General features: G+C 52.8%; 1 protein-coding gene across 2 annotated transcripts in view; it reads right to left on the bottom strand.

The window, feature by feature from the left end:
• LOC147086540 (transcription factor 12-like) overlaps nucleotides 1-14,894 on the bottom strand; it is a 233,789-nt gene that overhangs the window by 37,781 nt on the left and 181,114 nt on the right. For both annotated transcript variants that reach the window (XM_085978654.1, XM_085978655.1), the window contains one exon: nucleotides 11,636-11,845. In XM_085978654.1, the coding sequence (XP_085834780.1) occupies nucleotides 11,636-11,845 (210 nt within the window). The remainder of the gene's footprint in view (nucleotides 1-11,635; nucleotides 11,846-14,894) is intronic.

The following is a 14,894-nucleotide window of genomic DNA, read 5'->3' as shown; positions in this document are numbered from 1 at the left end:
GGAGCGCCGCACTGTCGGAGGGGCGGTACTGAGGGAGCGCTGCACTGTCGGAGGGGCGGTACTGAGGGAGCGCCGCACTGTCGGAGGGGCGGTACTGAGGGAGCGCCGCACTGTCGGAGGGGCAGTACTGAGGGAGCGCCGCACTGTCGGAGGGGCGGTACTGAGGGAGCGCCGCACTGTCGGAGGGGCGGTACTGAGGGAGCGCCGCACTGTCGGAGGGGCGGTACTGAGGGAGCGCCGCACTGTCGGAGGGGCGGTACTGAGGGAGCGCTGCACTGTCGGAGGGGCGGTACTGAGGGAGCGTTGCACTGTCGGAGGGGCAGTACTGAGGGAGCGCCGCACTGTCGGAGGGGTGGTACTGAGGGAGCGCCGCACTGTCGGAGGGGCAGTACTGAGGGAGCGCCGCACTGTTGGAGGGGCGGTACTGAGGGAGCGCCGCACTGTCGGAGGGGCAGTGCTGAGGGAGCGCCACACTGTCGGAGGGGCAGTACTGAGGGAGCGCCACACTGTCGGAGGGGCGGTACTGAGGGAGCGCTGCACTGTCGGGGGCCAGTACTGAGGGAGCACTGCACTGTCGGAGGGGCGGTACTGAGGGAGCGCCGCACTGTCGGAGGGGCAGTACTGAGGGAGCGCCGCACTGTTGGAGGGGCAGTACTGAGGGAGCGCCGCACTGTCGGAGGGGCAGTACTGAGGGAGCGCCGCACTGTCGGAGATGCCATCTTTCAGATGAGACGTTAAACCGAGGCCCCGTCTGCCCTCTCGGGTGGATGTAAAAGATCCCACGGCCACTATTGGAAGAAGAGCAGGGGGAGTTCTCCCCGGTGTCCTGGGGCCAATATTTATCCCTCAACCAACATCACTAAAAACAGATGATCTGGGCATTATCACATTGCTGTTTGTGGGAGCTTGCTGTGCACTAATTGACTGCTGCGTTTCCCACATTACAACAGTGACAACACTTCAAAAAAAGTACTTCATTGGCTGTGAAGCGCTTTGGGATGTCCTGAGGTCGTCAAAGGCGCTGGAGAAATGCGAGTCTTTTATTTACCAGGTTTTTATTTCAGGATTCCAGCTTCGTTCAAGCACGGCGAGGCTGGGGGTTCGCCCGGTTGCCCGTGGTAACCTCAGCAGAAGCTGCGCAGAGGCCCAAGCTACGGGCGCCAAACACCGCTCGCACCGTTGCTCCTGGGTTGCCGTGAATTTTCCTCCGAGGTAACGCCGGGCGATCTCCCGGGGAAAACTCAAACCCTCCATATTTGACGATTAAAAAAAAAATATTGGTTTGCGCCGCTGATAAATCAAACGTCTTCTGCCATCTTAACGTCCCACCGCCCGCCCCGGAGTTGCCCCCCCACCCCAATCCCAGCTGGAACATTTGCAAAACTGTAAACCAGGTGCCGCAAAAAACAAATGTGGCTTTTATTTTCGAGGCTGTCATGAATCTTATCATGACTCATGAAGTAACACTGGGCGGCCAGCTGGTGGCGCCGTCCAAGGAGTATAAATACTCGGGCGTGGGCCCAGCTTGCTCAGGATGTTTCTGTAACCAGGAACTAGTGATGTAACTAGAATCTCATGGTTGTGAAACAGTTGATTAGTAGTTTTTTTACATCAGAGGCAATTTTGTCTCCTCCAGATTCTCCCTTCCTCTGACAGCGTCGACTTGTGCCGGGTTAGGGTCCAGTTGCACATGCATGCGTCAGTCCGCCTCCCCTCCTCTCCCTCCCAGCCCCAGCGCCTTACCCGAGTGGCCAATCCCCCACATGCGAGTCTCAGATCGGGACCTCAAACCCGGCACTAAGCTCATGGTCTACAGAGCAGCAGTGATACCCGCCCCTCCTGTATGCCTCATAGACATGGACCATGTACAGCAGGCACCTCAAAGCACTGGAGAGGTACCACCAACGCTGCCTCCGCAAGATCCTGCAAATCCATTGGCAGGATAGGTGCACCAACGTCCGTGTTCTCGCTCAGGCCAACATCCCCAGCATCGAATCTCTGACCACGCTCAATCAGCTCCGATGGACGGGTCACATTGTCCGCATGCCCGATACGAGGTTCCCAAAACAGGCGCTCTACTCGGAGCTCCGGCACGGCAAGAGAGCCCCAGGTGGGCAGAGGAAACGCTTCAAGGACACCCTCAAAGCCTCCTTGAAAAAGTGTAACATCCCCACCGACACCTGGGAATCCCTGGCCCAAGACCGTACAAAGTGGAGGAGAAGCATCCAGGAAGGCGCCGAACACCTCGAGTCTCTTCGCCGGGAGCAAGCGGAAGCCAAGCACAAACAGCGGAAGGAGCGCACGTCAACCCAAGCACCCCACCCACCCGCCCCTTCAACCACCGTCTGCCCCACCTGTGACAGAAACTGTAGGTCCCGCATTGGACTCATCAGTCACCTGAGAATTCATTTTTAATGTGGAAGCAAGTCATCCTCGGTTCCGAGGGACTGCCTAAGAAGAAGAAGGTTGGCAGACAGTGCTGGGTTAATGTTGCCGAGCCTGATCCAGCCCTCAACCAATGTCCACACAAGCGCACATATAGACACACACAGACATGTACACACACGCAGACACACACACAGACATGCGCGCACACACAGACACATGCACACAGACGCGCACGCTCGCAGACACGCATGCACACGAACACAGAAGCATGACAGGCACACAGACACGCACGCAGACATATACACACGGCGACAAACGCACGTAGACACCTGCACACACGCAGACACACTCGCGCTCGCGCGCACAGTCATAGAAACATAGAAAAATAGGAGCAGCAGTCGGCCATTCGAGCCTGCTCCGCCATTCAATATGATCATGGCTGATCCTCTATCTCAATACCATATTCCCGCACTCTCCCCATACCCCTTGATGCCTTTTGTGTCTAGAAATCTATCGATCTCCTTCTTAAATATATGCAGTGACTTGGCCTCCACAGCCTTCTGTGGTAGAGAATTCCACAGGTTCACCACCCTCTGAGTGAAGAAATTTCTCTTCATCTCAGTCCTAAATGTCCTACCCCGTATCCTGAGACTGTGACCCCTGGTTCTAGACCCCCCACCCCACCAGCCAGGGGAAACCACGCACAGACATATACACACAGCAAGCAACATGCGCGCACACACACAGACAGACGCACACACGGTGCCATATTTTCCAGCGGGATTCGCTGTGTAGCAATCGGAAGCAATTGTTCCGGATGATTTCCTGATCTGGGGGTGGGGAGGGGGCGTGGTTTAGAAACATAGAAACATAGAAGATAGGAGCAGGAGTAGGCCATTCGGCCCCTCGAGCCTGCTCCGCCATTCAATGCGATCATGGCTGATCATCCAAATTCAGTACCCAGTCCCTGCTTTCTCCCCATATCCCTTGATCCCTTTAGCCTCAAGAAATGTATCTAACTCCTTCTTGAATATATTTAATGAATTGGCCTCAACTGCCTTCTGTGGTAGAGAATTCCACAGGTTCACCACTCTCTGGGTGAAGAAATTCCTCCTCATTTCTGTCCTAAATGGCTTACCCCTTATCCTTAGACTGTGACCCCTGGTTCTGGACTCCCCCGCCATCGGGAACATCCTTCCTGCATCTAGTCTGTCTAGTCCTGTTAGAATTTTATAAGTTTCAATGAGATCCCCTCTTATTCTTCTAAACTCCAGCGAGTATAAGCCCAATCGATCCACTCTCTCCTCATATGTCATTCCTGCCATCCCAGGTATCAGCCTGGTGAATCTTCGCTGAACTCCTTCCATGGCAAGAACATCCTTCCTCAATTAAGGCCAATTGTAGGATCCCCTAGCACCGCTGAATCACAGTGACCCCGGAGTGCTCCCAATAGAACAAGATGGTTTGGACAGCGACTGATACAGATTTGAACGTTGCAAGCTTTCACATCATCCCAGGCACCAGTTTGAAAGATGCCTGCAGCTCTATCTGCTCCCCGCTTCTCTCAGGCGACAACGTTCCGCAGTCAAGTAGTTGTCCCACAACAACTTGTATTCATATAGCACCTTTAATGTAGTAAAACGTCCCAGGGCGCTGCACAGGAGCGATTATCAGACAAAATTCGACACCGAGTCACATAAGGAGATATTAGGACAGGCGACCAAAAGCTTGGTCAAAGAGGTCGGTTTTAAGGAGCATCTCAAAGGAGGAGAGAGAGGCGGAGAGGTTTAGGGGGGGAATTCCAGAGCTCGGGGCCCAGGCGGCTGAAGGCACGGCCGCCAATGGTGGAGCGATGGAAATCGGGGGGATGCGCGAGAGGATAGAATTAGAGGAGCGCCGCGATCTCGGAGGGGTTGTGGGGGCTGGAAGTGGTTACAGAGATAGGGAGGTGGGGGGCGAGGACCGTGGAGGGATTTGAATAGGAGGATGAGAATTTTAAAATGGAAGCGTTACCGGGGCCGGGGCCGGGAGCGGGACCGACTGCCCAGCTTTCACACGAGGCACTGGAGGTTGCGAGGCCTCTGAAACCGAACCCCAACATCTTCGAGAGGGGTGGGGGGGGGGTGCGAAATAGGGATGAGGGCGGACAAACAGATGTAGACGTAGATCTTTGGGGTAAGTGACTTGTTATGGCTCAGCTGGACTGAGAAATCGCCAGTCTCCAGGAGGTTTAATGCAGAGGTTCAGTTCTCAGGCATGAAGTAGGTGCTTGGATCTGTCAGGAATGGTTGTATAGTATTTACAGCGCAGAAACAGGCCATTTGGCCCAACTGGTCCGTGCCGGTGTTTATGCTCCACACGAGCCTCCTCCCACCCCTCTTCGTCTCACCCCATCAGCATATCCTTCGATTTCTTTCTCCCTCCCGTAGGATCCTCTCAGTCCCCGGGTGGATCCCGCGGGACGCTCTCTGGGGGTTTTGGCCGGCTCCCCCTGCCTCCGGAGCTCATTCTTCCCTTGAATATTAAGGGAATCAAGCGATACGGGGACCGTGCAGGAACGTGGAGATGAGGTCGAAGATCAGCCATGATCTTATTGAATGGCGGAGCGGGCTCGAGGGGCCGAAAGGCCGACTCCTGCTCCTATCTTCTATGTTTCTATGTAGCGAGACCCGTGAGAGGGAGAAGCAGGCCTCGGGCCGCGGAGCGTGGAGCCGGCGACGGTGAGGAGGAGGCCGCGGCGATTGGAGCATTCACATCCCGACGATGTGTTCGGCGAGTCGGGCGGTGGAGCGCAGCGCAACGAGCAGCAGCAGCAGACGCGTCGACACGCTGCAGCACGTCGGCCGGCAGCTCCATTTCGGGTAACTCACAGTCCGGCTGGGAGGGGGGGAGCCGGGCATGGTGGTCAGAGCGGGAGAAGCAGGCCACCACACGTGGAGCCGGCAACAGTGAGGAGGAGGCCGCGGTGAAGTGGAGGACGGAGCGGCTGAGGGACATCGTGCTCCCACTGCCACGGGAAGCCATTGTATTGACTCTGAACGCGGCGCTGTATGTATAGCTGACGCGTCCCCACGGGGAACAAGCATTCCATTCCAAATGTGAGGTTATCCACTTTGGTGGCAAAAACATGAAGGCAGATTATTATTTGAATGGCAATAGATTGGGAGAGGGGGAAGTGCAAAGAGACTTGGGTGTCCTTGTGCACCAGTCGCTGAAGGTAAGCATGCAGGTGCAGCAGGCGGTTAAGAAGGCAAATGGTATGTTGGTGATGTGCCTTCAATAACCACAAAACTAGAAGTTATAGACTTTAACAAGTTGGCTTTTAATCACTAAGATCAGAGCTAACATCTCAACACACTGACTGGCTCGCAGGAATGAGTCATACAGATCCTGGGATCTTTAAGTAAGAGAAGTCAGGGGCGGAGCCAAGAGCCAAGACCTGGAACCTTCCAGGTTAGTCAGGAAAGAGGAAGTGAAACTATACACCGTGTGGGGGAGGGTAATATACATGAGTGCAAAACTAATACAGGCAAGAACGAATACAGCCAAGACAAACAGATTTCATTACAGTTGGCCTTCGTAGCAAGAGGGTTCGAGTACAGGAGCAAGGATGTCTTGCTGCAGTTGTACAGGGCCTTGGTGAGACCGCACCTTGAGTATTGTGTGCAGTTTTGGTCACCTTACCTGAGGAAGGACGTTCTTGCCATGGAGGGAGTGCAGCGAAGATTCACCAGACTGATACCTGGGATGGCAGGAATGACGTATGAGGAGAGATTGTGTCGATTGGGCTTATACTCACTGGAGTTTAGAAGAATGAGAGGGGATCTCATCAAAACCTATAAAATTCTGTCAGGCCTGAACAGACTAGATGCAGCAAGGATGTTTCCGATGGCCGGGGAGTCCAGAACCAGGGGTCATAGTCTAAGGATAAGGGGTAAGCCATTTAGGACTGAAATGAGGAGGAATTTCTTCACCCAGAGAGTGGTGAACCTGTGGAATTCTCTGCCACAGAGGGCGGTGGAGGCCAGTTCATTAAATATATTCAAGAAAGAGTTGGATATATTTCTTGAGGCTAAAGGGATCAAGGGGTATGGGGAGAAAGCAGGGACCGGGTACTGAATTTGGATGATCAGCCATGATCTCATTGAATGGCGGAGCAGGCTCGAAGGGCCAAATGGCCTACTCCTGCTCCTATCTTCTATGTTTCTATGTACTTGTACTGGTTACATATGGCAAATAAAGCTGAACTAAACTGAACTGAACTGAACTGAACTGAACTCTCTGGGTAAAGAAGTTTCTCCTGAATTCCCGATTGGATTTATTAGCGACTCTCTTATATTGACGGCCCCTAGTTCTGGTCTCCCCCACAAGTGGAAACATCTTCTCTACGTCTACCCTATCGAACCCCCTTCATAATCTTAAAGACCTCGATCAGGTCACCCCTCAGCCTTCTCAAAAGAGCCCCGGCCTGTTCAGTCTTTCCTGATAGGTAAAACCTCTCGGTTCTGGCATAATTCTTGTGAATCTCTTCTGCGCCTCGTCACATCTGTAGTTCCGTAGGTGCCATTCCACTGAATCTCAGGATGAAAGCCCACCGACACACGGGGAACCATTTACAAACACCCGAATTAGGAGCAGGATTCGGCCACTCGGCCCCTCGAGCCTGCTCTGCCATTCAATAAGATCCTGGCTGATCCGATTACTCCACATTCCCGCCTACCCCCCGATAACCTTTCACCACCCCTCCTTGCTTATCAAGAACCGAGCCTTAAAAATATTCAAAGACTCTGCTTCCACCGCCCTCTGAGGAAGAGAGTTCCAAAGACTCACGACCCTCTGCGAGAAAAAATTTCTCCTCATCTCTGTCTTAAATGGGCGACCCCTTATTTTTAAACAGTGACCCCCTAAAAAATTTTGTTCTTAGGCCTCCCTCGCGAGCCACAGCTTCTTTTGTGAAGCTTCTCCAGACGGGAACAAGGCTCCCAAATCTGCCGTTAACACCGTCCCATATTTGTTCTCTTGCAGATGCCAACTGACTTGCTGCACAACGGCAGCCTATCTGTTCTCTTATTTATTCTCTCCTTTCACGAGGAGGCTTTATCAGCGCCGGCAGATGTTAGTGATAGCGAGCGCCTGTGCACCTGACTGCTCCCTCGCTGCTCCTCGAGAGTTTGTGGGCCCTACGTGCTCCGCCCCCCCGCTGCCAGGTACACACCAGGTGAGCAAACAGCGGCAGGTGTTTCTCTCAATAAAGCCGGGATTGCTCATCTCTCACAGTGCTGGAATGGAATCTCTGATCGCAGTACGCATCAGCCCAGGGAGCCTCATCCGACAGAGCTGTGGCTGCTAACCGCCGCCCGCCCCACACCCCCCTCCTCCACCCCGCCATGGCTTAGCGAGTAAATGCACTACCCGGAGCGGTACCGAGCTATTGGCTTTCCGCCCCGCCACTGTGCAGGCTACTGAGGCGGGCGAGCGCTTAACATAAGAATTAGGAACAGGAGTCGGCCATTCGGCCCCTCGAGCCTGCTCCGCCAGTCAATAAGATCATGGCTGATCATCCAAATTCAGTACCCTGTCCCTGCCTTCTCCCCATATCCCTTGATCCCTTTAGCCTTAAGAAATATATCCAACTCCTTCTTGAATATATTTAATGAATTGGCCTCCACTGCCTTCTGTGGTAGAGAATTCCACAGGTTCACCACTCTCTGGGTGAAGAAATTCCTCCTCATCTCTGTCCTAAATGGCTTACCCCTTATCCTTAGACTGTGACCCTGGTTCTGGACTCCCCCGCTATCCGGAACATCCTTCCTGCATCTAGTCTGTCTAGTCCTGTTAGAACTTTATAAGTTTCAATGAGACCCCCTCTCATTCTTCTAAACTCCAGCGAGTATAAGCCCAATCGACCCAATCTCTCCTCATACGTCATTCCTGCCATCCCAGGTATCAGTCTGGTGATAGGTAGGAAAGTAAATTGTGAAGAGGACATAAGGAGGCTACAAAGGGATATAGATAGGTTGAGTGAGTGGGCAAAGATCTGGCAAATGGAATATAATGTGGGAAAATGGGAAGTTGTCCATTTTGGCAGGAAGAATAAAAAAGAAGCATTTTACCTAAATGGTGAGAGATTGCAGAGCTCTGAGACGCAGAGGGATCTGGGTGTCCTCGTGCATGAATCGTAAAAGGTTACTATGCAGGTACAGCCAGTAATTAGGAAAGCTAATAGAATGTTATTGTTTATTGCGAGGGGAATGGAATACAAAAGTAGGGAGGTTATGCTTCAGTTATACAGGGTATTGGTGAGACCACATCTGGAGTACTGTGTACAGTATTGGTCTCCTTATTTAAGGAAGGTAAGCATGCAGGTGCAGCAGGCGGTTAAGAAGGCAAATGGTATGTTGGCCTTCGTAGCAAGAGGGTTCGAGTACAGGAACAAGGATGTCTTGCTGCAGTTGTACAGGGCCTTGGTGAGACCACACCTTGAGCATTGTGTGCAGTTTTGGTCGCCTTATCTGAGGAAGGACGTTCTGGCCATGGAAGGAGTGCAGCGAAGATTCACCAGGCTGATACCTGGGATGGCAGGAATGACGTATGAGGAGAGATTGTGTCGATTGGGCTTATACTCACTGGAGTTTAGAAGATTGAGAGGGGATCTCATTGAAACTTATAAAATTCTGTCAGTCCTAGACAGACTAGATGCAGGAAGGATGTTTCAGATGGCGGGGGAGTCCAGAACCAGGGGTCATAGTCTAAGGATAAGGGGTAAGCCATTTAGGACTGAGATGAGGAGGAATTTCTTCACCCAGAGAGTGGTGAACCTGTGGAACTCTCTGCCACAGAGGGCGGTGGAGGCCAGTTCATTAAATATATTCAAGAAGGAGTTGGATATATTTCTTAAGGCTAAAGGGATCAAGGGATATGGGGAGAAGGCAGGGACAGGGTACTGAATTTGGATGATCAGCCATGATCTCATTGAATGGCGGAGCAGGCTCGAGGGGCCGAATGGCCTACTCCTGCTCCTATCTTCTGTGTTTCTATGTTTACCAACGATGTTAAATCTCTGACTTCTGGTTATTGACACACTCACCAGAGGGAATAGCTTTTCCTCTGTCTACTCTATCAAAACCTCCCGTCATCTTGAAAACCTCCGTCCGATCTCACCTCTTCCAATTCTCTTTTTTATTTTAAGTCATTCACGGGATGTGGGCGTCGCTGGCAAGGCCGGCATTTATTGTGCATCCCCCCCTAACTGCCCCTGGAGAAGGTGGCGGTGAGCCGCCTTCTTTAACCGCTGCAGTCCCGTGTAGGGGTGAAGGTGCTCCCACAGCGCTGACTTTGTCGCAGCGGCTTGGTACAACCGAGTGCCTTGCCATGCCATTTCAGAGGGCACTTAAGAGTTAAGTTGTGGATCTGGAAGCACATATAGGCCAGACCGGGTAAGGGCAGCAGATTTCCTTCAGCTAAAGCACATTAGTGAACTACAGGAAACTTTCTTTTATCCGGCACGGACGGGACCGACGTGGTGCCGGTTCATCAAAAATTCCGGATAACCGAACGCTACAGTAAAAGATACGGAGAGCTGAGAGCTCCGTATAAAGCAACAAACCCTGTTGCTTAGCAACAGCTTCAGAACAATGGCCACAAGTTGTAAGCGTCTCTGTAGCTTAGCAACAGCTGCAGCCACACCCTTGCACAGCAACAAATGGAGGAAGGCAAGTAATAAAAGTTACCTGAACCTACTCCTGAATTTTGCCGGTTAACCGAGATTTCTGGTTATTTAGGTGCCGGTAAATCGAAAGTTTCCTGTAGATGGGTTGTTAGCGACAATCACCATTACTGATGCTAGCTTTTTATTCCGGATTTATTGAATTAACTGCCGTGGTGGGATTTGAACTCACAGGGCTCGATTTTTGTCAATGGGGAGCTTTTGGAGGCGGGACTCTCACTTTTTGGGTTGTAGTCCCGCCTCCATCGACTTGTGGCCAACCCACGCTACTTTCCCTTGATTGACCTTGTTAAGCCCGCCCAGCGGGCTCAGCAGGCCAATTAAGGGCCACCCGGCAACAGCTAACGTCACAGATTGACATTTCATCTGTCAAGAGCCTTTGACAGATGAAAAATCAGCTTTTGACAGCTCTGTGTAGCTGTCAAACACTGACAATCTGACTTCTAACTTGAGTCCTTCTACTCAGACTCAGTTAGAGATCTCTCCAGACCAGAAAGCAGAATGCTGCAGCTTTTGACAGTTCAGCGGCCATTCTGCTTTCTGTGCCGGTGAGCTCAGGGACTCCCGAGAACTGAAGGAAGGAAGCCTGCAGGAGAAAGTAAAGGTAAGTCAAACTTATTAAAACACTTTACACTTACCTCACACACTTACCTCTGCACACATGCACCCATCACTCACCTGCACAACGGACATCTCGACCCCTCCAACCCCTGCAGACCGACGGTCCGCCTCGCTAACTTGGCGTGGTTCGGAGCCGTCGGGAAGCCCACACTTCAGGGCTAAAAATAGGGATTAGGCTAAAAGCTGCCTGTTAGCCACCTGTTAACAGGCAGTTAATTGGCACTAATCCCCTTCCCGCCTCGGGGAGGCGGCTCCCAGCACAGGTCGGGCACCCGCCCCCTGGGACATTGGCACGGAGGCGGGCTGGGGGCGGGATGGGTTCCTGCCCCCCGATTCTGCAATTTTCCCACCACTCCCGCCTCCTCGGGGCCGGATTATTAGTCAAGGCTGCAGGATTACCAGTCCAGTAACGGTGGCATAGTGGTTAGCACTGTTGCCTCACAGCGCCAGGGACCCGGGTTCAAATCCGGCCTCGGGTGACTGTCTGTGTGGAGTTTGCACATTCTCCCCGTGTTTGCGTGGGTTTCCTCTGGGTGCTCCGGTTTCCTCCCACAGTCCAAAGATGTGCGGGTTAGGTTGATTGGCCATGATAAAAATTGACCCTTAGTGTTAGGGGGGATTAAATACGTGGGGTTACGGGGATAGGGCTTGGGTGGGATGGCTGTCGGTGTAGGGACCGGGTGCTAGGGTTTGGATGATCAGCCATGATCTCGTTGAATGGCGGAGCAGGCTCGAAGGGCCGAATGGCCTACTCCTGCTTCTATGTTTTTATGTAAGTAACATATCCACTATGCTACCGGACCCCAAAGACTGTTCCAAGAAGAATTTTTTCCCCAACCTTTCCACGTAACTGAAGTCCCTCGACACCCGGTAGCGTCACAGTCGGCCGCCTCCACTTACCATCGATGCTGCCCGCGCCGACGGCCCCAGGTTGGGCGCGGTGTAGCCCGGGCCCAAGGCCGCCACCAGCCCGCTGTGCGAGGCGGGCCCGAGAAGGCTGTGCAGGTCCCCGTGGCTGCTGGGCAAACTGGACGAGGGCCCCACCGCGTGGTTACGCAGGATGTGAATGGCGTCGTCCAACCTGTCCAGGCGATCCTCCATCCGGCTTTGCTGCAAGGGACCAGAGAGAGAGAGAGAGAGAGAGAAGACAGCTCAGCGACGACTTGGCGGAAGTACGCACAACACCGAACGGCTTGAAGGTAAGGCAAACCCCTGCAGGCTACGCTAAAGCTAAGGCAGGATGGGAGCAACAAGAGGTCATAAACTGGCTGGAAAATACATTTAGGATCAGCTATCAGAAAGAACCCATTCACCCAATGCCCGATAAACGCCTGGAATAACCTGCAGAGACACACACTTCAGTTGAATGCCAGGCTGGGAGACTTAGAGTTTTGCAGTTGAGCTTTGGTGTACTGAATGGTGGGAGCTTTACTCTGTATCTAACCCGTGCTGTACCTGCCCTGGGAGTGTTTGATGGGGACAGTGTAGAGGGAGCTTTACTCTGTATCTAACCCGTGCTGTACCTGCCCTGGGAGTGTTTGATGGGGACAGTGTAGAGGGAGCTTTACTCTGTATCTAACCCGTGCTGTACCTGCCCTGGGAGTGTTTGATGGGACAGTGTAGAGGGAGCTTTACTCTGTATCTAACCCGTGCTGTGCCTGCCCTGGGAGTGTTTGATGGGACAGTGTAGAGGGAGCTTTACTCTGTATCTAACCCGTGCTGTACCTGCCCTGGGAGTGTTTGATGGGACAGTGTAGAGGGAGCTTTACTCTGTATCTAACCCGTGCTGTACCTGCCCTGGGAGTGTTTGATGGGACAGTGTAGAGGGAGCTTTACTCTGTATCTAACCCGTGCTGTACCTGCCCTGGGAGTGTTTGATGGGACAGTGTAGAGGGAGCTTTACTCTGTATCTAACCCGTGGTGTACCTGCCCTGGGAGTGTTTGATGGGACAGTGTAGAGGGAGCTTTACTCTGTATCTAACCCATGCTGTACCTGCCCTGGGAGTGTTTGATGGGACAGTGTAGAGGGAGCTTTACTCTGTATCTAACCCGTGCTGTACCTGCCCTGGGAGTGTTTGATGGGACAGTGTAGAGGGAGCTTTACTCTGTATCTAACCCGTGCTGTACCTGCCCTGGGAGTGTTTGATGGGACAGTGTAGAGGGAGCTTTACTCTGTATCTAACCCGTGCTGTACCTGCCCTGGGAGTGTTTGATGGGACAGTGTAGAGGGAGCTTTACTCTGTATCTAACCCCGTGCTGTACATGCCCTGGGAGTGTTTGATGGGACAGTGTAGAGGGAGCTTTACTCTGTATCTAACCTGTGCTGTACCTGCCCTGGGAGTGTTTGATGGGACAGTGTAGAGGGAGCTTTACTCTGTATCTAACCCATGCTGTACCTGCCCTGGGAGTGTTTGATGGGACAGTGTAGAGGGAGCTTTACTCTGTATCTAACCCGTGCTGTACCTGCCCTGGGAGTGTTTGATGGGACAGTGTAGAGGGAGCTTTACTCTGTATCTAACCCGTGCTGTACCTGCCCTGGGAGTGTTTGATGGGGCAGTGTAGAGGGAGCTTTACTCTGTATCTAACCCATGCTGCACCTGCCCTGGGAGTGTTGGATGGGACAGTGTAGAGGGAGCTTTACTCTGTATCTAACCTGTGCTGTACCTGCCCTGGGAGTGTTTGATGGGTACAGTGTAGAGGGAGCTTTACTCTGTATCTAACCCATGCTGCACCTGCCCTGGGAGTGTTGGATGGGACAGTGTAGAGGGAGCTTTACTCTGTATCTAACCTGTGCTGTACCTGCCCTGGGAGTGTTTGATGGGGACAGTGTAGTGGGAGATTTACTCTGCATCTAACCCGTGCTGTACCTGCCCTGGGAGTGTTTGATGGGACAGTGTAGAGGGAGCTTTACTCTGTATCTAACCCCGTGCTGTACATGCACTGGGAGTGTTTGATGGGACAGTGTAGAGGGAGCTTTACTCTGTATCTAACCCGTGCTGTACCTGCCCTGGGAGTGTTTGATGGGACAGTGTAGAGGGAGCTTTACTCTGTATCTAACCCCGTGCTGTACATGCCCTGGGAGTGTTTGATGGGACAGTGTAGAGGGAGCTTTACTCTGTATCGAACCTGTGCTGTACCTGCCCTGGGAGTGTTTGATGGGACAGTGTAGAGGGAGCTTTACTCTGTATCTAACCCATGCTGTACCTGCCCTGGGAGTGTTTGATGGGACAGTGTAGAGGGAGCTTTACTCTGTATCTAACCCGTGCTGTACCTGCCCTGGGAGTGTTTGATGGGACAGTGTAGCGGGAGCTTTACTCTGTATCTAACCCGTGCTGTACCTGCCCTGGGAGTGTTTGATGGGGCAGTGTAGAGGGAGCTTTACTCTGTATCTAACCCATGCTGCACCTGCCCTGGGAGTGTTGGATGGGACAGTGTAGAGGGAGCTTTACTCTGTATCTAACCTGTGCTGTACCTGCCCTGGGAGTGTTTGATGGGACAGTGTAGAGGGAGCTTTACTCTGTATCTAACCCGTGCTGTACCTGCCCTGGGAGTGTTTGATGGGACAGTGTAGAGGGAGCTTTACTCTGTATCTAACCCCGTGCTGTACCTGCCCTGGGAGTGTTTGATGGGGACCGTGTACCTGCCCTGGGAGTGTTTGATGGGGACAGTGTAGTGGGAGCTTTACTCTGCATCTAACCCGTGCTGTACTTGCCCTGGGAGTGTTTGATGGGACATTGCAGAGGGAGCTTTACTCTGTATCTAACCCGTGCTGTACCTGCCCTGGGAGTGTAGATGGGACAGTGTAGAGGGAGCTTTACTCTGTATCTAACCCCGTGCTGTACCTGCCCTGGGAGTGTTTGATGGGACAGTGTAGAGGGAGCTTTACTCTGTATCTAACCCGTGCTGTACCTGCCCTGGGACTGTTTGATGGGACAGTGTAGAGGGAGCTTTACTCTGTATCTAACCGCTGCTGTACCTGCCCTGGGAGTGTTTGATGGGGATAGTGTAGAGGGAGCTTTACTCTGTATCTAACCCATGCTGTACCTGCCCTGGGAGTGTTTGATGGGGCAGTGTAGAGGGAGCTTTACTCTGTATCTAAATGTGCTGTACCAGCTCTGGGAGTGTTTGATGGGGATAGTGTCTGTATGTAACCCATGCT

Source organism: Somniosus microcephalus, unplaced genomic scaffold (assembly GCF_052327205.1).
Source record: "Somniosus microcephalus isolate GS21.2 unplaced genomic scaffold, FLI_Smic_1.0 unresolved_chr7, whole genome shotgun sequence".
Classification (NCBI taxonomy): Eukaryota; Metazoa; Chordata; class Chondrichthyes; order Squaliformes; family Somniosidae; genus Somniosus; species Somniosus microcephalus.
The sequence above is the reverse complement of the archived record's forward strand: the minus strand, read 5'-3'. Positions and strand labels throughout refer to the sequence as shown.